At 37.0% G+C, this 24,533-nt stretch overlaps 1 protein-coding gene and 1 pseudogene across 1 annotated transcript in view; both read right to left on the bottom strand.

The window, feature by feature from the left end:
- LOC149146906 (holliday junction resolvase) overlaps nucleotides 1-23,512 on the bottom strand; it is a 90,397-nt gene extending 66,885 nt beyond the window's left edge. Inside the window, exon 1 of the mRNA XM_089441218.1 lies at nucleotides 23,202-23,512. Within this exon, the coding sequence (XP_089297344.1) occupies nucleotides 23,202-23,276 (75 nt within the window). The 5' untranslated portion in view covers nucleotides 23,277-23,512. The remainder of the gene's footprint in view (nucleotides 1-23,201) is intronic.
- LOC149146907 (pyruvate kinase 1, cytosolic pseudogene) lies at nucleotides 5,670-6,514 on the bottom strand (annotated as a pseudogene).
- Nucleotides 23,513-24,533: the final 1,021 nt, after the last annotated feature.

Below are 24,533 nucleotides of genomic sequence, written 5' to 3'. Positions count from 1 at the left end.
TCTCCCTCTGAAATCGAACTTCCTCTCTCTGAGAATTGATTTCCCTCGGGTTACTGAGTATTTGCCCCAGTATATCTCCAAATGACTCTCAAGTCTTCTCTTATATTTTTCTTGTTGATGAATCAATGGCCGAGATTAAGTCTCTAATCAGCGGCTAAGATTAAAACAGACTTGATCCTCGTCTCTTAGAAGCTTCTCACCCATATCTTTATTAATACCCATTAATATTTTTATTTTCCTAAGTTTAGACTTAGGAACCCATTAAAATTGTTAATTATTTTAATAACTCTTCATCCGAGCGGAATTTCTCCAAACGATTTCTGGGTCTTGGAGATCTCATGTGTTCTAGCCCCTCCACAAAATTTCGAAGCTAGAGCACATCCGATGCTACCCAAAATCAACAGGAAGCACATTATCAGGAAGATTGGACTTAGCCTTGGAAGGGTATTGGTCTTGGTCTAGAGGTCTTGGAATTCATCATTTGAAGAATCTATAAGAAGACGAGATTTGTGGGTTTTCCTCTCAAATGGAGAGGTTTTGGCATTGGCTTGCAGCCTATATCCTGTGTTCCTATGTACTGTTGATATTCTTGTTTTGGTAGTTGTTTGATGATAAGAATAACATAATTATTATTATTATCCAATTTTAAAGTCATGGCCAAGCTAGACACCAAATTGGTGCATGAGACCCCCTTGTTTATGGGACAAGGGACCTGCTGTACGTGTTTCCCGTAGGCAGTCCCTGGCTGCAAAAACTATGCCAGGAAACCAACTCAACTAAGCTTTAGGATCAAGCTGGCCCTTGAACAAGAGGGGGCTCCCTCAATTGTTACGAGGCTTTGTTTAACGTTGTTCACTTGTCACTGAACAGCAACCTATGAAGCACAATGGCCAGATTTAGGATTTAATAGGGTGGTTGCTAATGATTGCACAATTCTTGCTCATGAATAGATCCCTCTCTTGCATAGTTCTTTCTCAAAGTGTCAGCTTCCAGCCTGACAAAAGAGCTTAACTTTTAAAGAATTTGAAAGAAAAATATAAGGGGGTCCTGATAATTAAGGAATCAGACAGAATACTTAATTAACCTGGCAAAATTGGATGCGTGTAGAATACTTCTACAACCCAACAACACACATTCAGGAGAAGATAGAAGGACAAATAATAACCAGTTCAAAGAAGAGTTGCCTCAAACAGACAGTCCAATATACTAATCTCTTTAGATGATTATAAATTCGCAATGGATTTCAGAGAGATTGAAACTCAATCTATTCTTACCTAGATCTGCTAAAATACTTTGAACATGTGCAGAAAACAAGTTATGGAAACACTAGAAAAACATACTAGAAACACAAATTCTTTCATAAACTGGAGCCAAAAGGCTTTAATTAGGAATTCTATGGTAGAAGTTTTACAGAGCTGAAAAGTTTTGGCATCAAAATCCAACCTCTGTTTATTACAAATGATCAAATATATAGAAAAATATATCTCTAACTTGTTACAATATTTCTGGAATAATATCCTAAACAATATACTAAAAATAAAACAATCTTTGGATACTTTGCTGGAAATTTGGAACTGTTTGAAAGTTTTATGCATTGAAATCTAAAATTGGTTCACTAGAAATCTATCAACTTCCCTTTCCTCAAGGTCAATTCTGCCACCTAAACATTAGTGGTCACACAACACTTTTTCTTTTTTGATATCTTTGTTTGTGGCAAGTAAAAACCTTCGTGAAATCCTCATACTTTGTAACTGCTTCATCATTTTGAAAAGTAAAATATCCTTAGAAAACATAGGTAATGTCTGGTTCTATAAATGTTTCTCTCAGAAACACAGTGAGCAAGAACTGAATCAACCAGACATGCACTAAAACCATCTAAGGATAAAAATTCAATTATAAAACATTCAACTGAATTCAAAAACTTTAGTGCTACTTAAAGAAATTTGGCTATTCACGAAATCTGATTTTTTCCCTTTCAAAGCACCCATAAAATATCTCAAACCCTTGACAATTTTGCAAAAAATTTTGTTGGAAACCTAATTGATGTCGTTTTGCACAAAACCCACGTTCCAGATTTTTGAAATTTATCCTTGATGTTGCGTAGGCTTTGGCATTTCTGCACCTTGAATGTGATCTGCCCATCATCCATGGAGATGTAAAGCCCAGCAATGTGCTATTAGATGGCAATTTCAGTGCTCGTATTGCGGACTTTGGACTTGCAAGACTCAAGAGCGATGATATTCCATAGGAAACTTATACTCACAAGTGAACTTTGGGAGCTGCATCTTCTGTGGAAATATTATATTTATGATCATGGCTGAGAGGAAAAAACATACTCTGTATCAATGAGCCTTGTGTAGCTGAGGTCTCGAAACAGTGGGATCGGTAACCTAGTGGAATCGCCATATGACAAAGTGGAGTCGCTAGGTGAAAGCAATGCAACCAATAATAAATGCCTACTCCTTGTTCACCAGCAAGGAATAGATCTAATCTTTATTGTTCACATAGCTCTTGGATTCATCATTAATGTTGAAGAACCCTAACATAGCTCATGGATTCATCATTAATGTTGAAGAATATCTATTGACGCATCCCCTGATGATGGACTCACCTGGCAGTCCGAAACGTTGGGTTCACAAAACTCTGTAACAGGTCATTCCTACTCTCTATCTAAAACCATCATCACCTGTATGGATTCATTATTTAACAGCATCAAGTCCTACCATGGAAGGGATATGATGGACAGCGCATCAAATTTCGAAAAATTAAGATTATCCAGAGCTAAACTCATTATATATACCCTAACATAGCTCTTGGATTCATCATTAATGTTGAAGAATATCTATTGACACATCCCCTGATGGTGGACTCACCTGGCAGTCCGAAACGTTGGGTTCACAAAACTCTATAACAGGTCATTCCTACTCTCTATCTAAAACCATCATCACCTGTATGGATTCATTATTTAACAGCATCAAGTCCTACCATGGAAGGGATATGATGGACAGCGCATCAGATTTCGAAAAATTAAGATTATCCAGAGCTAAACTCATTATATATACCCTAACATAGCTCTTGGATTCATCATTAATGTTGAAGAATATCTATTGACGCATCCCCTGATGATGGACTCACCTGGCAGTCCGAAACATTGGGTTCACAAAACTCTGTAACAGGTCATTCCTACTCTATCTAAGATCATTTCGTTACTTCGTTCCTCGGAAGCGGCGCCAGATGTTGTACCTATTTCCTGTAGGGAATCCTTGGCTGCAAGAACTACGCCAGGAAACCAACTCAACCAATCTTTAGGACCAAGCTGGCCCTTGAACCAGAGGGGGCTCCCTCAATTGTTACGAAGCTTTGTTTAACGTTGTTCACATGTGACTGAACAGCAGCCTATGAAGCACAATGGCCAGATTTAGGATTTAATGGGGTGGTTGCTAATGATTGCACAATTCTTGTTGATGAATAAATCCCTCTCTTGTAGAGTCCTTTCTCAAAGTGTCAGCTTCCAGCTTGACAGAAGAGCTTAACTTTTAAAGAATTTGAAAGAAGAATATAAGGGGGTTCCTGATAATTAAGAAGTCAGACAGAATACTTAATTAACCAGGAAAAATTGGATGCGGGTAGAATACTTCTACAGCCCAACAACACACATTCAGGAGAAGATAGAAGGACAAATAATAAAAAGTTCAAAGAAGAGCTACCTCAGACAGACAGTCCAATATACTAATATCTTTAAACGATTATAAATCTGCAAGGGATTTCAAAGAGATTAAAACTCAATCTATTCTTACGCAAATCTCCTATGATACTTTGAACATGTGCAGAAAACAAGTTATAGAAACACTAGAAAAAGATACTAGAAACACAAATTCTTTCATAAACAGGAGCCAGAAGGTTTTGATTAGGAATTCTATAATATAGAAATTTTACAGAGCTGAAGGGTTTTGGCATCAAAAGCCAACCCTTGTTTATTACAAATGAAATAATATATAGACAAAATCTCTCCTAACTGTTACAATAATTATGGAATAAAATCCTGAATAATATACTAAAAATAAAACAATCTCTGAATAGTCTGCAAGAAATTTGGAACTGTTTGCAAATTCTTTGCCTTAGAATCTGGAAAGTTGTTGCAAAGTGTCTCAAGCTGTAGGTATTGCTGGAGTGTTTAGAATCATCTTCAGAATCTATTGGCTGCCAAGTGTTCATTAGACTGCCAGCTATGGTCCTTTGGATGCTAAAAAAAATCAAAAGATCTGCCACTGAATGTTGTAGCTGATTTTGAGCTTAGAAAATCTCAACCTCTGCCCTTTTATTTGGTCACTGTTTGACCTGCTGATTGGATGCCTAAGGATACTCATTGTGATTCGAATGCCACTCTTGAAATTGTTTGCTATTTTATAACTAGAATATGGATATATGTTTACCAAATTCACAAAACTTTGCCACAAAACTGGGAGGATATATGTTTACCAAATTCACAATACCTTGCCACAAAACTGGGAGGGGCTCCTTCGTTTGCTGCCAGGTATTCCTTTATGCCTCATGTTAACTAAAATGTGCCAAGAAATCTGGATTTGAAAATTAGGCTATCAAATGATTGGTTTGCCAGCTTGTGTTTTCATTACTTCAGCCCCCTCTTGTCCTCCAGTCTCAGATGAGCACTGCTGCAATAGCTGCTTCGAAATCCGAGGGAAAAATGGATTTTCAAGAGATCCATTCTCAGTCTCCAATTTCACTGAATTATTCATTTTGGCAATATTTGTCTGTCTTCTAACATTATCCTCCCTGGTTATAGATTGTAAGGGACCTATGTCTCATTAGCAACATTCTGAATACCAGTTTTGCAGAGCTTTAACACCTCTGTCCAAGTAGATAAGTTGATGTCATACCTACAAGTTTGTAGGTTCTTTCAAATATGACTGAGGATGGTAAGCTATAGAGTCTCAACCAAATTCTCCTTATAAACAAGCTATAATACAATGCCCCATCTCAGGAAAACTATAATGCAAGTAATTTTCGTGGCAAGCATCTCTGGCAATTTTGCCGTTGCAAGTTTAGGATTTTCAAAAATGTCAGAACAAGTGCTGACTTTCAAACCCTCAGCGAATTGAAAATGCATCTCACCAATTTAATATCAGAATCACTCTCCATATTATCAATACGTGCTGGCTTACTAGCACAATCTTCAGCAATTTGTTGCAACTTATAACTCCACCCCAGAGACAGATAATACATTATCAGAAATTACTTTCTCTTTTACTCCAAATTTAGTCTGACGTTGCATATATTTTGTGCAATCGCTGAAACTGTCAAAATTAGCGAAGTTCCCAAAGCTACAAAGACTAAGCAGTAGCACCATTCTAAAAGCATCCCAATGGCAACAGCAACAATATCAGCTATTGCATTCTAAATAAAAGTTGAAAGTTGGTTGCTAAAAGCAGCACAAACAAAGGTGGCATCATTTGCAAAACGCATAGACAATGCATCTACACTGTTCTTTTCATCGCTAAACCAGCCAACTTCATTACGCAATATGAACATCATTCTTTGAACACACTGTCATTTTCCTCTCATAATACCAAAGTAGAAGTGCTGCAAAAAAAATTGCAACTACAGATACCCCACACATGCATGAGATTACCAGGCACCACTTATTTACTTCATGCCTTCTGTGCTTCTGCACAGATTTTTCCCACTATTGATATGGTCTCAACAGGGTATAATCCCTGAAAAGTTTCTGCCCCTAGCAGTATTCCATCTGTGCCTGCCACATCAGTTGCTTCAGCACGGGTTGGCTTTATATTATCAGTCATACTGTCAACCACACGAGTGATAATAGAAGGTTTTCCAGCCAGTTACACTAGTAAACAGCAGCTTTCTGAAATAAAATACCTTCTCTGGTGGAAGATTGATCCCCAAATTTCCACGAGAAAGAATGATACTGTCTTCTTCTTGCAAAATCTCGTCGAAGTGTTTAAACCTTCTATGATCTCAATCTTAGCAAATATCTGTGTCTGGTGAAGATCACCAAGCTTAGAATGATAAGCACGAGTTTGTCTAACACCTTTTGCATGGCGAGTATATGACAATGAAATAAAGTTGATGTTGTTCTTTACTCCCCAGGTTGAAATGACATGCTTGTCTGGATCACTCAGTGTAGGTAGATCAATGCCAACTTGTGAGGCATGCATCGTAAACAAGGAACCAGCAAGTGTAGCTGTGTTTTTCACAAGACAAACCACATCTTGACCTTTCACTTCTGCAACTTTGAGACACACAAGTAATTTCACTTCCAGTGAAAAGGTATTGACCAGCGAATATTATGTCGCCTTGCTTCACTGCCTGGACAAATCCTGCATAGTTTATTGGTAAAAGTTCTGATGAGTCTTCTCTGCTAGAATCTGGGATCAAAGTCACAAAAGCATTAGCCTCCAGTTCAATGTGTCCCATTCTCATTGAAAACCTGCAACTCTGGACCCAGTGTATCCAGCATGACCTGCTTCATCATTTTGAAAAGTAGAGTATCCTTGTATCCTTGGAAAACAGAGGTACCCCTGATCGTATCAGTTTGTTTTCTATAGAGGCAATTTTAGACAGAAGGCAGAATAAACTATAGAAGAGTGACAACAATAGCTGTTTTCATTCACAAAACGATAACGTCACATTTAAAATGATTCCTTTGCATCCCAAAACATTTCATATATCAGACCTTCAGGAACACCTTCCTTCTTCTTGAACATCACTTTCTCCTTAGCTTTTAGTCCATTTTGTCTCAGAAACCAATCAACTACAAATCTGCAACCTTGACAACACAGTTCACGTCTATGAATAGTTTGGCTGCCTTGAAATCTTATGGATGATATTGGTTTTATGCAAATACTCCATCCTTGGACACCCCTCCATTAAATCAAAGTGGTTTTATCAAACAACTTATTTCGGACACCCCTCCATTAAATGTCGAAATGCTTGAGGGGTTCCGAAATTAGAAATGTGCCTTTGATTTTGCAGGCATCTCTCATCACCGTTGAAACCTGCATACTCTTTATCCTGTGGCTTGGCATGTTGTTTTATGTGCTGTTTTGGTAGACTAACACCAATGAATAATGCACTTTGGCATATAACTTGGAGATTGGATGCTTGGTCCAATATTTTAACAAAAAGTTTTAATAATAAATAAATAAAATTTATAAAAATATATATAATATTTCTATAGATTTTTATTATTAAAAAATTTATTAAAATAACATCATTTACCAACAACAACTTTATAATTGGTTCAAAAGAATTGGGCCAGGAACCACTGCAAAATTCCACTGGAAATTTGTAATTTTCAGTGTATCAAAATATGTTACAACAGGACCCACCTCTGCACAGCGATTTGACTGCTAAGTCTACGAAGGCATACATACTCTACCCCCTTCTGGTTTTGAACATGTGACCTCTTAGGAGGAAACACATGCTCTTAACTATTAGGCCCACTCAAGCTGTATAATAAGAGAATATGCTAATAAGTAACAAAAAGTAAAAAGACATCACAAGTTTAAGAGAATTCATCCTAACTATAACCCTATAGATTTCTCAACACAAAATATAACAATGAGGTGGTTGCCATTGTCATCTTGGCACTCCAATGTTGACATTCGAATGGATGATATAATTTCTTAACATGATAATTACTTGTGACTGATATACATATTTTCTTTTAGCATTTACTTTGTTTAGCTATATCATCAGGCAATTACACATTAACAATTTGGTCATTCAAATAGATATCATAATGCACAAGAGAGACAAGGGGCACCAAAAATTAGGCCAGTGACCAATGCAAAACCCACAAGGGGAAAATTGATAAATCCTTTCCTTATAGATTCTTTACCAACAAGAGAAATTCAAGTCAAACAAACCATTGATTTAAGTTCCAAGTCAGCCATCCAAACTTCGTCATGATTTTTCCATAAGATAGTCAACCAATTTGTTTATACATGCCTGCCACATCACAGAGATATAGGTGCCATAGAAAATTTGCTTCATTGCAGGGAAACGTGACACAGGAACTCACATCAATACAAAGAAATATACCATAGGAACTCGCATCATCATAGAGAGATATGTCACAAAAACTCGCATCATTGTAGAGAGACGTATCATAGAAACTTGCATCATTATAGAGAGAATTGTCTTAGAAACTTGCATCATTTGAGAGCCTTAGATCCTTCATGTATTTCAAACAATAAGTGCCTCAGAAGCTTCGTTGATGTATGCTCAGATTAGTGTGTTTGGAGGAGGACAAATAGCGCTTATTAATAGTCACTTCATGAGGTTGAATGGATGTGAGTACTAGCTAAGTAGACTTGTTCCTTGGAGAGCCAACTAGGCAACTTGAAGGGACAAATGACACTTACAAAAATTCAAATTTACTTCTTTTTACAAGGTCACAAAGAACATGCCCTTTTACATTTTCTTTTGACCAAAACAAAGCATAAAGAACATGCTAGAAAATGATAATAATTTTCTACTTTTGTTTTTACATAGAATACATATTGATACAAGTATAATGACAATTATGAAGACCGACCCTAGTTACAATTTCAACATCCACATCATGCTCTTTAGTGGAATCTTACCACAAAGGAGGATTCCCAGTGTATATAACCTAAAAGATGTTCCAAGTCAATTGGTTCAAGGTGATGTATGTGAATGGCTTAAGCACGGTATACTTCTTAGTTGGATTAGGACAAAATTCTTTATGTTAAGGAGCAGCGTACTGTAAACTAAGCCTTGAAAAGAGTACTAGAGGCCTAGGGTTTCAATATATAGTTCAACAATAGTATATCTAGGGTTTACTATAGCACAAAATTGCCTAAGGTTGATGACATCAACCCTAATGAGGCAATTTTAACCATCAACATGTTAATTTTTCATCAATTTGTTCTATGTTGCAACTATTACTCAGCAATATCCAATAGCATCCAATTTAACAATTTACTTCTTCAATTATACAATGATAGTAGAGCAATAGTAGATAGAACAATGAGACAAATGCACAATGAAAGACAACCAAGAGACAAGAGACACAATATTTGGTCAATGACCAGGGAAAAACCCCACTAGGGGGAAAGCCCTTTGTTATAGCATCATTTATCACCTTTGTATACTTGATGCTCTGAGTCATGGCCTTGGGCAGCCCTTTCCTTTCAGACTTGGTCCATTTACTAAAAAACATTATTTTAAATTCCATACGCGACTCTGCACACGTGGGTCCAACTATACCCAACCGGCGTATATAATTTGAAATATTAAAAAAATATAAAATCCCTATTTTATGGGCAGGGTTTACAGGGTACACCAGAAGCCCACCTACAAGAGCCTGTGGCCTAACTGTATCCCAACTGATAAAAAAAATAAATAAATAAAAATAAAAATAAATAAATAAATAAATTGTTTTGGGGTGATATAAATACACCTCATGGGAAGCCTAAGGGGAGAAAAGATAGGGTATTGATATTATATCCAATTGGTCCTTGATCAAGTCTGATTTATCCATGTGCCTCCTGCACTCCCAGCTATGGGAAACCCGTGTTTCCTCATAAAGATGTCCATCTCCTTGATATGGCATCCATGTGTATGCATTTGAAAGAGGATTGTTGAGGCTTGGGCTGGACGGATCCAAAGGAAGGTTTCGCTTGGAGCCGTGGTCGAATCAAGTTGTATTCTTCCACATTTTTTGCAGACATCAATAAAGAAGCTCTATCTTGTTCCTGATGTGATGATATTTATGCTTTAACTCATGTTATGATCTCATGTTTTATATCTATATGCTTATATGATCTAACATTCATATTTTGAACACGCTTTGAACTACTGCTAGTGTATATATATATATATTTTTATTTTTTTTTGGAATGAGTTGCAGGTTTTGAAGCATTGGAGGAAGCAGAGGGTTTGGACCCTATGGGAACATCCTCAAACGTAGGACCTACGGGTACTATCTCTTCATCCCACTTTAGTAGTTTAAGCATTAGGACTGCTTGTTTGCTTGCTTCTTGTTGGTGTATGCCCTTCAATCTGTTGGGGTTCTCAACCCAAACCCTAGGGTGTTTTATCCCATAACAAAATTGGCGACTCTGCTGGGGAATACAATCTTGTATTTCCTTGTTTGGGTTGTTTCTCTCTTGATCTGGGCCTTCTTGTTTGGTTTCTTGGTTTTTCCAGTATCTTTGACTTGTTTGCAATCTGGGCAAAAAGTCTGATCTTCTAGATCAAGCCTGAATTTTTATTTTTTCTTTGCTGACTTTTGTATACGCAATTTTTAATTCACACAGTCGCGTACACACGCGTTTTTGTCCAAAGAAACACATGTATACACATATTTTCTTGAGTACAGTTGCATATACACACGGGTCTGTCACTACACAGTCGCGTATGCTTGGTTTTGAATGAATTTTTCAAATTCTAAGTCCAGTAAAGGGTTTTGCCTGATTTTTATTGCTTCTGTTTAGTCATTGATTGTCTAGGAGAGTCTTGCTTCTTGCAGATTTTCAGTTTCCTATCTCTTTGTGGAAAAACCTAGTCAACCTAGGGTTTGCTTTTTGGTGAAGTGTTAATTTTTGTGTTTGGGTTCAAGGCTTCTTAGTGAAGTTCTTGGCTATTTTGAGCTTTTGGAACAAGGAATTGGTCTCAATTCACTTATAACCCAACCTTTACATTGCTTTGCCTTGCTTTCTTGAAAGTTGACATATTTAGTTTTTTCTTGGTTTTTCAGGTCCTTTTTGCAATCTTGAAAAGTTTTCTTGGTCTTCTTGAAATCTTTCTTGTTTGTTGGAATTTTTATGTTGTTCAGATCATTTGTTTGAGTTTGTAGCCTCTTTTCGCTTTAAGTCTTATCGTGTTAATGATTCCTATGGCTTGTGAAATTTGAGGTTCTTTATGCTCGAATTTGATCTTGAAATCTTTAGTAGTTTTTGTTTTCTCAAGAACTCTTTGTGCCTTTAAAATGAAAAAAGATAAAAACATATTTTTGTTGCCTTCCTTTTTCTTTTTGGTTTTGTTTTTGGTCTTCTTATCATTTTAGAGCAAGTGTGAAGTCTTTTCATTAGGTTGAATTTGCTTTATTTTGGGGAAAAGTTTTTGATTAAATGTGTTCCTCCTTTTTGTCAAGTTTTGGCCTCTTCATCTCTTTGAGAAACACATTTGCTTGCTTTAAGAGCAATCCTTAGAATCTTGCATTAAGCATTTTTAGTTTGCATTAGGATAGTTGCACTGTAAGCATTTTTAGTCTTTTCATAGAACCTTGTAGAAATCTCTTTCATCGAAGAAAAAAGAGTTGCATATGCATGTAGCCAAGTTTTCTATTGATTTCTTTTTGCGTCAATAACATCATAAGTTACACTTCCATTTTTCCTTGACTTAAGAACAACCATTAAAATCAAGCGCTAAATTAAAATGAACTAGACTTTTTTGATTTGCCATAGTTACATCAACTAGTCTAGGTCATTTAGGGCCTTGGAATAAGCGTGTGGAGAGTTAACTCTCCAAGGCCACTCTAACTTTAAACATAGAGGTTGATTAAAAGAGTCAAATCCAGTGTCGTTAAGTTGAAATCCAATGTCGTTAAGTTGTTTGGGAAAACTATTCTCTTCTAGGAGTTAAGCACAAGGGCGAGTGAAGGCAGGGAAAAAAATACCCCCTCTCCTACTTGTTGGATCCCGACCAAAGACTATTCCGCCCAGCGTCCGATACGAACTGGTGTCCTTAGTTGCCATTCCTAAGGACCACATAGGTGACTACGGGGGCAATATCCATGGTACCTGAGGCAGATGTTGTATCACTCTCATTAGTACTTCTGGAAGGTGCCCTTGCAAAGCTTGGGAACTTGCACCAGCAAAGGCTTTTGTCTAGGGATCTACGTAACTATTTCTATTACCTTCGCTAGTAGGTTTGGGCTATAATTATCCCAAACTATCTTCGGAAGGTCCTTTACTTCACTTTCTTGTATTTTGGTGTCCAGTCCTCATCACCCAGAGCGGAAATACTTGGAAGTTGCTTGATTGGTTGCATCTTTAGGGACTTTATAGTGGAGTGCTCTTTTCTCTTTGTATTTAGTTGGCTTTAGGTGGATTTGTCTTGTCACTTTTGGACCTTAGATTCTAAGTGACTGACCAACCACTCCACTGGTCTTGAAAGGCTTTTGATCTTTCTTTTGAAAGTTGTGGAGTTGCCTCCTTAAGGGCAAAGGTTTGATTGTGCATCTCTCTTCCTTGGAAAGTCATTTGTACGATCCCGTAAGGGAAGGATCTGCGTATAAGTTGGGGACCCTTCCAAAAGGGGATCCTTGTGCTTTTCCTTTCTTTGGAAACGTTGGTACCCCCTTGATGGCCATTTTGAATATTCCTGGATTGAATGTTGGACTACCAGTTTGGCTGTGGTCCACTTCGAATATTCCAAATGTTCTTGAAGCTTCTCAGATGAATGCTTTATTTCAAGGCATCAAATGGGTGTTAACTGTTCATCTTCTTCAAAAGAAAAAGCTAGGATTTCTCTTTCTCCTCCCTCTTGTAATAAGAGATCTAAAAAGAAGAGAAAGAGGAAGAAGAGAATAGTTGTCCATGAATCATCACCAACCCCTGCAAGCCATGTTGGAGATGAGCTTTCAGCCGTTGCAAGTCACGTTGGGGGCATAAGTCTAGTCACTGCAAGTCATTTTAGCAATGGGTCACCTACCTCTGTGAGTCGCATTTTTGTTGACTCACCTGCTTCTGTGAGTAGGACTGGGGGCACAAGTCCTTTCTCTCTTAGGAAAGAGTCATTAACCTCTACGAGTCATGTTGGGGACTCTCCACCAACCACTACTAGTCATGTTAGCAGAATGGATGTTGATCAGAAACCTAGGCGTAGAATATTTAAACCAAAGTTCCCTTGTAAGCTATGTAAGGGAGACCATCTTACTTATTTGTGCCCTGGTATTTCAGTGGTACAAAGGTTACGGCCCAAGTCTGACAGCTCTTCTACTTTTGGATCTCTTATGGTTTCTCAACAGTCTAATCAACCATTGGTTGATGAAGTGGTCGAGCCAGTGCAATCTCTGGCTGATTCCACTCCTCTTTTGGGGGGTGAAGTGCCTAACAATAGAGTCTTCTTGATTTCTATTACAGAGTCTTTGTCTAGGGGGCATTCCGGTCTCTTCGAGTGTACCCCCTCCAAGTTCTAGGAGTGTCTCCTTTGATTGGGATAATCTTGTCAAGCCTCGTCTTCCTTTTGTTGCACCTTTCCAAATAAGGGTTAGAGTTAATTCCACAAACGTCTATCAATGTATGGTGGATGAAGGATCCTCTGCAAGTATTATATCCTCCTTGACTCGGAAAGCTTTGGGTTCTCCAAAGTTGTTAGCATTTGATAGTCAATTGTTAGTCTATGATAGAAGACTTATTGAATCTATGGGTGTTCTTCCTCAATTGCCTATTACTTTAGGTGGGAAGACTGTCTTAATCAATATGATGGTGGTTGATCGCCCTTTAGACTTTAATATGCTACTTGGGCGTGATTTTGTCTATGTTATGAATGTTGTGGTGTCTTCACTCTTTCGAGTGATGTATTTTCCTCATAACGGAAATATTGTCACTATTGATCAACTTGCATCTGATAATCACCCCCCTAATTCAAATTTACTACAAAATACCCCTTGGTATGTTCCAAGTGTTTAGGTAGACTCTACCCGACCATGGGTGAACTATGTGGCATTGTATCCTCAATGTTCAATTGCTTCTAAGAAGGATCCTTTGAACTATTATTTTCCTTCTCGGGACTTGGTCCCGGCAGTTGACCGAGTGATTTCTCCTATGGGGACATGGGACCCCTTAATTCCCTCTTTTGATCCTTCTAGTTCTCATGATTTCTTGGAAGTTGAGTTGCCTTCACAAGAGGAACTTTTTGAAGCCATGAGTTTTAACTACCAAAGGAGTCCTTGGCCTGAGCCCCGCAAGGGGCTTGTCCTGAAGAACTATTATGCGTAAGTCGCAAGGCTGCGTGGTTCCCTGTACCATATTGTACATATAAGGTACACATTTTCAAGTTTTGTATTCTATAACACAAGCTTTTATCTGAAGTTTATATATGGGATGTATTAACTTCTTGTCTAATGTTCCTAATTATGTCTACAGAACTTGGAAGACTTCTCCTTTGGGCACTTTACGGTTGATCCACTCTAACAGGTATTAGTTCTCGAAACTGGCATATAGATTAGGCTTTTCACCTGCATTGTGCATTTATCAGTTTCCTTTTCCATTTTGGCCTTAGGATGACCCCATCAAGATATGACGCAGAACCTTCTCATTGCTTAGAAGTGTCATAACTTGTGTGGTAGAGCCTACCTTATCATGGGCACCCTAGATAGTACCTTGTTGTCACTTGGCACCCATGTTGAACTTTTGTTCTTAGGCTCAGGAGTCCTCTTTAGTCCCGCCATGACTTTGCGATGAAGCCTCATTCCTCTTCTTCTTCGCTATTTTTTGGCTTTATACCCTAGAGGCTCCCACATGTTGAGTTGTATTGCTGCATTGCATGTTGACTATTTGTACCTTTTGGCCTTAAGTCGACTTCACTTGGACTCGTGTATAAGCCACTTTTGGCCTTAAGTCGACTTCAGTTGGACTCGTGTATAAGCCACTTTTTAACCATGTCTTTCTACAAAATCAACCTTGCAATCACTTAGCCTCTGCAACTTGACACCTTATGCCCATGGAAAGAACATTCCTTTGAGTGTCATTGACCAATTTCGTCACCTTGCATTGAGCATAGGAATGTTCCACTCCCAGGAACTAGCGCATCTGTATTTGGACACTCGTTCTTTCCACTATACCATAGGCATTCTTTTATTCTTTTTCAGGCTTTTTAAATATGAAAAAGACAAAATATATATATATATATATATATCCAAAAAAAGAGCGAGAACGAGACTTTACTTCCATAATTGATGGCAACAAGAGTCAGTTGTGTCACCCTTGAACAAAGCACTCAAAGCAAGTCTTTCCTCCATCGAGATGGGCTTTAGTTTGACTTAGGAGAGCCATAACCTTGTCATTGAGTCAGTACTCCTCCGGTTGGTTATCTCTTCCAATCATATGGAGAGTTTGTTACGCCTCCTGCATGACAAACGTATACAAAGTTATCATATGCTGCCACACAGTCGCATTTGAGTCATGCTTTTTTAAACCTGAGTCGGCCTTTCTGCGATGTCTCTTGACTCATTTTCAGTCGGCCATACCCGGTCTGTCAGAGTTATGTTCAGTATCACATCAACTATTTGGTCCTTTGCTCATGCTAGTTAAGAAGGTCTCCATTGACTTCTTGTTGGCGGGTCTACTCTTATCGACTTCGACAAATTGCTCTAAGACTAGTCCTAAAGCCACAACCTGGCCCTATTTCCATCATTGATAGGTGACCTTGTACTCAGCATCGATCAGTATCATGGGTCTTTGGCTGAGTAGTTTCCCTTGTGTTCAACGTCAGCTTACATTATCACACATTGGGATTCGTGCAGTACCTTGGTTTCCATTTGACCCTATTGGTGGATTCCTCACCTCTGTGTCAGCTTTCATTATTGGTTGGTTCAAAGGGTTTCTGTCGTGCGCTAGCCACATCTTGTGTACGCCGAAAACGTGCTTCAGTATGGTTACTTCATTTTTCTTCGTCTGATTCCTTCCAAATTATTGGCCTGCGGGTTACACTCACGCTGGATTGATGTGGGATGTCTTAATGCCTTCCTTCCAGCAAATCTTTTCCCATCGATTCCAACTCATTGCTTTGGGAATAAGGTCTAGAGTCATTTTTCAATACCTTAGGGTTTGCAGTCATCAATGGCAGACTCCTTCGCTATCGACAGTGAGAATACATCAATGTCTCCTGATTGTAGATTCTCTCAAGTGTTTGACTTCAACTCATTTATTCGCACTTGTTAGATTGTACTGGGGTACCTTGACCAATGTTGCAGTAATCATTATCGGGATATTATCGGCGAGGGGAAAAAATCGGAAAAAAAAAAAATTCGTAAAAATCGAGAAAAAACCGTAACATACAAAAATATTCATTTTTTTCAATTTTTTAATATCTAAAGCATCTACAACATAAAATAAATACATCGACACATAAATATGATAAAAGAACTAATATATAAGATGTGTAATATCATTTCTAGTGCTACATCACACATAACAATGAATCATGTCCTGAATAGTAAGTCCCGACTCCTGAGTCCCAACTCAGCCTCAAAATATCAACAAAAAATATAATAATGTATCTCATATCATGAGTCATAATGTCATATACAATGAAATGAACCAAATAACTAAAGTCTAATACTATTGATTTCCTCTACCCCTCTAGATGTAGAGATGCCGGTGCAGTTGGCAGTGGACTTTGTTGTGCTCTAGAAGCTGAACTAGGAGCTACAGGAGGTAGACCACGTCCTCTACTAGTGAGGGGTAGCCTGGGTAGGTTGTGTCACCTCCTCCTCCTCATCAAAAAATCAGAGGAGAACAACCAACAAAACAAAACAACAAACAAACAAACAAAAATTCATTCTCCAAAAAGATTTTTTTCCCAAAAAATCGCGCTTTTTCAAGTTATCGCGATTTTTTCAGGTAAATGAAAAAAAAAAATATATATATATATATATATATATATATATACCATAAAAATCAGGCGATAATATCGCCAAACTCAAAAAATCATGATTTTCCGATTTTATCGCGATTTTCGTAACACTAACCTTGACTCCCATCATCATTATCGGTGAGTTGTCTCGTGTTTGTTAACGGTATACATCAATGACCGATAATCAAACAATTTCTCACATGGTCAACTTCAACTCATTTATTCCCATAGTGTAGAAATGTACCATGGCGGTCGGTGAAGACCTCGGGTTGCATCAGTGTTTTTTGGTTCACTTGTCAGTTCCTCTAGTTTTCTGCTAGTGACACCATCCACCTTATATGTTGCAGTTCATCACAATAGCATTTTATATGTTGGCACCCGAGTTGCATGCAGTACCATTATTCCACTTTTTGACTTGGTACTTTGAGGATCAGTTATGTGACATCAATGATCAGATATCTCCTTCAGCATCATTAATCAATTCTTTTAAATGTGATATTGTGACATGCCCTTGATATGTACTTTTGCGAATATGATCAAATGATCCACTATGTATTTCTTAGTTTCCTTTGTAATTGGATACATATTGGATCCACTCTACGCAGAGGTCAAGGAAGTTATTTCGGAGGCAGAAAATAGTTGTGGGGTGGGAGAAAATTCTCACAATATTTTTGCCAGTGTTTTCTTCAAATTAGATTACCAACTAGGCATCTAAATGATTGTACTCAAAATTGTTGTTGGACATTAATAATAAAACCCTCATTTGCTGCACCGGTTTTCCCAAGTTGGGTTTTTTCCGGGGACAATTGTCCAAAAATAATTGTGTTAATTTTATCGTGTGTGCTAGAATTTCTCTGTTTCCAGTATTTTATTTTCCACGGTATTTTTATGGTGAAAATTGCAACTGTGATTTTATTCGTTATTTTCCGTAAGCAAATAAACTACAAAATTAATTTTTTGAGTTAGAAGAATAATCCCCAATAGTTGCAATAAGCCTTGTATGGGCTTAAGCAGGTTCCTTGTGCATGGTACTCTTGTATTGATATCTATTTGTTAAGTCTTGGTTTCAGAAAGAGCAATGTTGATCCAAATTTGTACTTCAAAGTTGTTGAAGATGAGCCCTTGATTTTGTTGTTGTATGTAGATGATTTATTTATTACAGGGGCAGAGAATCTCATTGTTCTGTGTAAGAGGGAGATGATTTATGAATTTGAGATCAAGGATCTTGGTCTTATGCATTACTACTTGGGATTGGAAATATGGCAAAAGCCTAGTGAAATCTTTGTTAGGTAAGGAAAGTATATCATTAAGATCCTTTAGAAATTTGGCATGATGGATTGCAAGTCCATGGACCCTCCCATGGTGACAAATTTGAAGAAGCTACGAGATAGTGATTATGAACTAGTTGATCCCTCTATGTATCGCACACTGATTGGCTCATTGAACCATCTGGTGAATACCTAACCTAATATCTACTATATTGTGAACACGTTGAGCCAATTCTTGGTTAAGCCTCGTCATGTGTATTGAGTTGCAGTGAAACATATATAGAGATATCTACGTTGCACCATTATTATGGTTTGAGATATGTTTCTAATGGAAAATGGCAACTACATGGTTTTACAAATGTTGATTGGGTTGGAAGCACTGAAGATAAAAAGAGCGCTTATGGTTTTTGTCTTAGCTTGGGCTATGTTATGATATCATGGTCAAGTAAGAAGCAAACTTTTGTTGCTCTTAGTACGATTGAGGTAGTATAAGTATATAGTTGCATGTTCAACCTGTTGTGAAGCAGTTTGGCTTTGAAAATTGTTAGTTGGTTTGTTTGATCGGGTGTTAGAATCGACCATTGTATATTATGACAATCAAAGTTGTGTAAAGCTTTATGAGAATCCAATTTTTCATGACAGGTTGAAGCACGTTGAGATCAAGTATCAGTACATCCAGAATATTATATAGAGAGGAGTTGTGAGGCTTGAATACATCCCTACTAATGAGCAGGTTGTTGATGTTTTGACAAAGCCATTGTCCCGGATGAAGTTTGCTTATTTCAAAGAACAACTTGGAGTTGTTGAGAATCCCTCTCTTGGAGAGAAGGAGCATTGATTGTATAGCATCATGAGATTGACAATCTTCCTTGGGCTTAACTGAGAAACCAAGGTTTACAGTCGAGAATATTGTCCTAGTTACTCCCTAGGGTCAATGAGATTGACTGAGAAACCAACGTAGATGGGAAATTTGGTTTTGAGGCTTGGAGTGATCCCTTAAGTCATTGTGTTTGACTAAGAGACCAGTGGGTTTGGTCGGGGACACTGATTTTGAGTTCTCTTCCTTGAGTCATTATGTTTGATTGAGAGACTATGCGGACTTGGTCGACAAGATTGTTTTTTTTAGGACTCTCATGGGTCATTGTGCTTAACTAAGAAACCATTGCATATGGTTGTAGAGTTTGGCCTTGTTGATGGATCCCATGGTTAGTTACGTGTTGACCTTGATGCAATTGGGATTTGGCTTATGGGATGAGTTTAATGCTATGTATCTTTCCTTATGATGAGATTTGTACATCTAATCTCTCCCTTAGGTTATTACTAAGAGACCAATGGATTGGTCGGGGAGATTAATCTTGAGAGAGAGAGAGAGAGAATGAAAAGTACCTCCCTAGCTAAGAGGGAGTGTTGAAAATTGGTAGCTTTGGTCAATATTTTCATTGGCAAAAGCAAAGGAGAAATTATGAATTTTCTTGTTGACCAAGCCAACCCCACCACATGAAGAGGCTTGACCCTATGGTCAAAACCCCTCTCCTAGCACACATATATATTGGCATTTGATTGACCTCATTTGGCATCTTACATCACTCATTTATTCACACGTGCGAGGAAAAGAAGAGGAAGATTATTTCTGCATTGACCAGCTCTCTTGACTTTGTTTGACCAACATTTACTTGGTTTATTTCTCTAAATTTGACCAAGCTCTTGACTGGGTTTTGGAGGTTGAGATTCTTTGTGATTCGTTGACTTTGTTTGATCGAAGATCTACTCCTATTCTAGCCCATTGACCAAGACTTTTCTAAGGAATTGCAAGCCAAATTTCAACCCTTTGACCAGCTACCTCAAGCCAAAATTCGGCCCTCTATTACAGACTTAGACTTTAACTAGTGTGTTGATTTCTTTCTATCATTTGACTGGTTTGACTTGGCATTCATTAAGGTCGGAGATTGGAATTTTGACTGGGGTATTTTGATGTACACTTTGATGAATTGAACTCTCTCTCACAAGGAAAGATTATCAGGTTCCCCCCTTGTGGGGTTGTGCCCCAATAAATTTTGGTGTCTCTTGTCTCATTGTATACTGTGATCTATGTTACTCTATTGAAGAAGTTAATGGTTGAAATTTTTCATGTGTAACTGCTTAATGATTTGAATGCTCTAAAGAAGTCAAATTGTATCATTGGAAGTGGTTATCAGTTTGAAAAATTGTACTAGTCTTGTTTGCACTAGAAAATCAACAGATCATACCTAATGCTAGGCGCACAATAATACTTCACACCAAGCTCACCTTCAAATGTCTAACTAAATCAAATCACATAAACAAGTTACCTCCCTATAGTAGGGATAGTTAGATCAACAACCCTATTAGGTGTTTCCAACCCCCAAGGGGAAGTGACATGTCCTAAGTTAGCCCATCAATCTATGGGTGTGCGTGAAAATGATGGTTGCATAGTGCGAACGATGTCAGGGCAAGGCACCATAACCATTTGGTCAGCTAATGAAGGCCCAACATCCCAAATGTACAGATGTCAGAAGGGAGCTATCATGGAGGCATGAGTTCCCCTTTTTCTCAACCTACCTTTTCCACCCCTTTGGTGTGCCTTTTATTTTTGTGATTTATATTTATTTGGGTGTATAGCTCAAGAGCCCAATCTTGATTTTGAGATTTTACATTACCATTTTAGGATTTTCCAGTTCCTTTTTATGGATGAAGAATATGCTTAATGAACTAGGTGATGGCTAATGAGTGGGGTAGAGCTCATGCTAGGGTTTTTTCCACATGCTAAACTTATGTCCCAACCATCTTTTGCATTTTACATTTTTCTTTTATTGTGGCTTTCTTATGCTTTTATTTTTCTTTTAGCTATATCAACCTCCATGGCCAAGTTTTTGGGCCTAGACTCAAGGATGAGGAAGAAGGGTGCCAATCTTAATGACCAATGACCCCCACACAAAGAATGGAGATGAATAAGGTGAGAGATGGAAAGTGGTAAGTATGGATTATCTTGAACATACTACTTCAATCAATGCTTCCCCGGTAATGCCCTTCCTAAAACCCTAAGGCCTCAAAGGAGGTCCCACTAAACTAGAGTCAAAGACTAACCTCTCAGGTGAAGTGAGATAACAAGAATACAAACAAGATCAATAAATCATCTAGTTTGGCCCTTGATCCATAATAGTATTGCACATAACATTAAGTGAACCACATGATTGCAAAAAAGGTTAATGTACATGCACATGGATGACCCACCTTCCTTCAAGAAGGAATGCCATATGGGAGAGAAATCTGACTGAAGCAAGAAGTGAAGGATCCCAACATCATGTTATGTGCTAGGTTGGCTATCCAAAGAGGAGAAAAAAAAAACCCCTAGGGGTTACCCACTTTTTGGTGGGTAACAATGCCAATATTATTGAAAGGATGTCATATCATGCCATTAAGGAATTATCAATCCAAAACAGAAGATGAACATGCAGCATACTAGATCCCATGGATATAACCTCCTGCAAAACTGTAAAATGATATGAATTCATTCTGTCTGACAGTGACACTTCAATGAACACAGTTTTGTGCCTAAACACTCGTAATTGACCCTTGGGAGTTCCATCAATGATCCAACATTTCAATCATGCAAACACTTGCGAAATAATTATGGTAGCAATGAAAAGCACAATTTTTGCGGCGGTTTGAGAACAAATCGTTCTAAGGGGAATGGACTATAATGAGCCATCACAGTCTCATTAATATGCACCTATTATAAGATGCATCCCCTCAAGCAAACTCTTTTGAGTAAGTTTTACCATATGAACCTCGTTGAATGTTCATTATATCATCTTTTGGACAACCAACAACATTCTTCTTTTAGAATCATGAGAACTTGTCGAAAGTTGCAACAGATAGTGGATTCTACTTCGTGTATGTTCAAATTGAACCGAACAACGGTCAGGTGTATTCAATTGATTCTATAGTCCTAGTTGATAGTTAACCGATCTTTCATGTGGAGGTTAGACTTTGAAGCTACTACAAAGAAAACAAATCTGCTCAGCTCTCTAACTCCGTTGAAAATCTACTTCCATAATACATTTTATTAAACCAAAAAAAAAAAATCTGCCCAGCTGTCTAACCCAGTTGAAAATCTACTTTTATTATACATTCTACTAGAAAGAAAACAAATCTTCTCAGCTCTCTAACCAAGACGAAAATCTACTTTCATAATACATTTTAAGATGATATATAGCAACTTACAATTCACATATACGATTAGAAAACCTAAATCTGAACTTTTAAAAAATTGCAAACACTTAAATATAATTTAATTCACCAAAAAACTAGATTGCTTCACTTTATACTTAAGAACAGGCAACAAATGCAAATTAGAATTCTACAAATTAGAGAGGGAAAATGGCTAGAATTTCACTTATCATCCAAGCTGCAATGCTTTGATATTGTGCCTTAACTTATTTAATAATGAACATGATTATAACATAAGGAGAGAGTAAACAGGCATATACATCCAAGTAATTACAATCACTATTTTAGGCAAATATAAAAACCCTTTGCTGTACGCTGGAACGTTCTTTTGAAAACACTGGGCTGTGGTTCCCCGCCAAGTGGGAACGTTGCAACGATAAAGGGCACGACCCAGATTCGTGTCCAAGTGAGAATTTTTCGGGCGATAAAGGGCAGTCATGCTATTGATCGACAAATTAAAATATTTAAAAAAAAAATGCTGTAGGAATAATTTATTTTTAAAAGTCTGTTAGGATGTGGTTTAGTGGTAAACAGGGGTATTTACCAAGGTTCAAGTTCAGATGGACATATCCCACCCAATGAAAGAATGTGATAAAACAGGGATTAATTATTTTTTGCTTTAAAATTTCAATAAACCAAGGTTAATTTCAGCGAATGGTACAGTAATCATCATTGTAATCTCTCCCTCTAAACGAAAATGGTGCGTTTCACATGATATATATATATATATGAAAAAATAAAATACTTTAGAATGTTTTTCCTGATCTCTTTGAGAGAATCCAAGGCAAAGAGTAAATCATATAATTTTTTACAGAAATACAATAAATTTGACAATATTCATTCCCTGCATTAGAACAGCCATTTCGGGCTTCAGAATGTAGTGGGAAAAAAATGTGTTTCCATAATTTAATTATTTAGTTGGTTAAACAAAATTCTCACGAGAAGCCACTGGCCAGAACCAATAAATTTACAAGAGAGTTTGTGTGTCTATTGACATTTTAAAACCCAGAAAATGAATATAAAACTTGCCTTAGATGTTCTCACGGTCTGCATAAAAATTTCGATGGCATTGTGCCCTCCTGGTTCCATTGAACTACTTTCCATCTGCACTTAATTTGCTCTGTAGTGAAGGATAATTAGCTGTGAATTAAGAGGAAAGCACAGGCGAGCGATGATGAAGAATCTCAGGGGCATCTCCTTTTCTCTGATATATGTATACTTTCCCGCTCTTTCTCTTTGGCTCGAGACCTTTTACCCACTAAAGAACCGGAGGCCTTCACGCGAATCAGAACCACAACAATTATTGTGACAGTTCGCTAAGGTGACTTTGCTTGTTATTAGTCCATTATTTTCAAAAAATTGAACTTCAGTCCACTTTATTTTAGGCGGGGAATGGTAAACCCTGAATGCGTTTAATCCGGTATCAAATCACTTATATGAGCAATATGTCTAATTACTAATTAAATTAATATTAATTTCATTAAATTGTATTAGAATAAATCATATCAGTTGGTTTGAAATGTCTATCAAATTTTAATGATGTGATTAATCCAAAAAATATTTATGATATAATTAATCCAAAAAATATTTATTTATAATATGGATCAACAAAAGTTTTAGATCTAACTTTATTAAACTAGTTTAGGTTTATTTTAATTTTAAATTTACTAATTGCCAATTGGATCAAATTTTTTAAGATGAAAATCAAAAAATTTGACTGCAGGGGAGAATTTTATGTTTTTTTATTTATTTTATTTGGACCAAATCAAAATGTTAAACATTGTAGTTGAAAAAAAAAAATCAAACCTTATTATAATATGAAAAATTAAATTTAAATTTATAAATATTTTAAATATTATATTATTGAAATCAAAAATGGATCTCAAGAATAGAAGGAAATATATTATTTAAAATTCTTTAAAATATATATATATTTTTTATGTTGGAAAACATTAATAGCATTTCAAAATTATTATACTTTTGTTCACTTGAAAGTTCAAGAGGTTGAAGTGTGACAAATATTATGAAATTTAGATATAACCTTAGTATATGATAGACCATTTAAGAGAAGTGTTTTTCATCTTCAACCCTCTTAATATCATAAAGGTGACATACTTATTCATCCCGGGGATTTTGGGGATTGACCAACCCCGAGTTTCTCTTGAGAATTTGTTCTTATTTTAGCAATATTTATTTTCTTTACACTAACCAAGACAAAGAGATACTTTCGATTTTCAAGATTTTGGTTGATCAACTCGTTATAATATCTCAATGACATTTTTTCCTTTAACTCCTTATCATATCATAATTTCTCCTTAAACTTTGAAGTAATAATATTTTTAATATTATTTTTGGTCTATA

The sequence above is a fragment of the Pinus tabuliformis genome, chromosome 9 (genome assembly GCF_031772625.1).
Source record: "Pinus tabuliformis cultivar Carrire ecotype Pingquan chromosome 9, CPIR1, whole genome shotgun sequence".
Taxonomy (NCBI): Eukaryota; Viridiplantae; Streptophyta; class Pinopsida; order Pinales; family Pinaceae; genus Pinus; species Pinus tabuliformis.
This window is presented reverse-complemented; position numbering and strand designations above follow the sequence as displayed.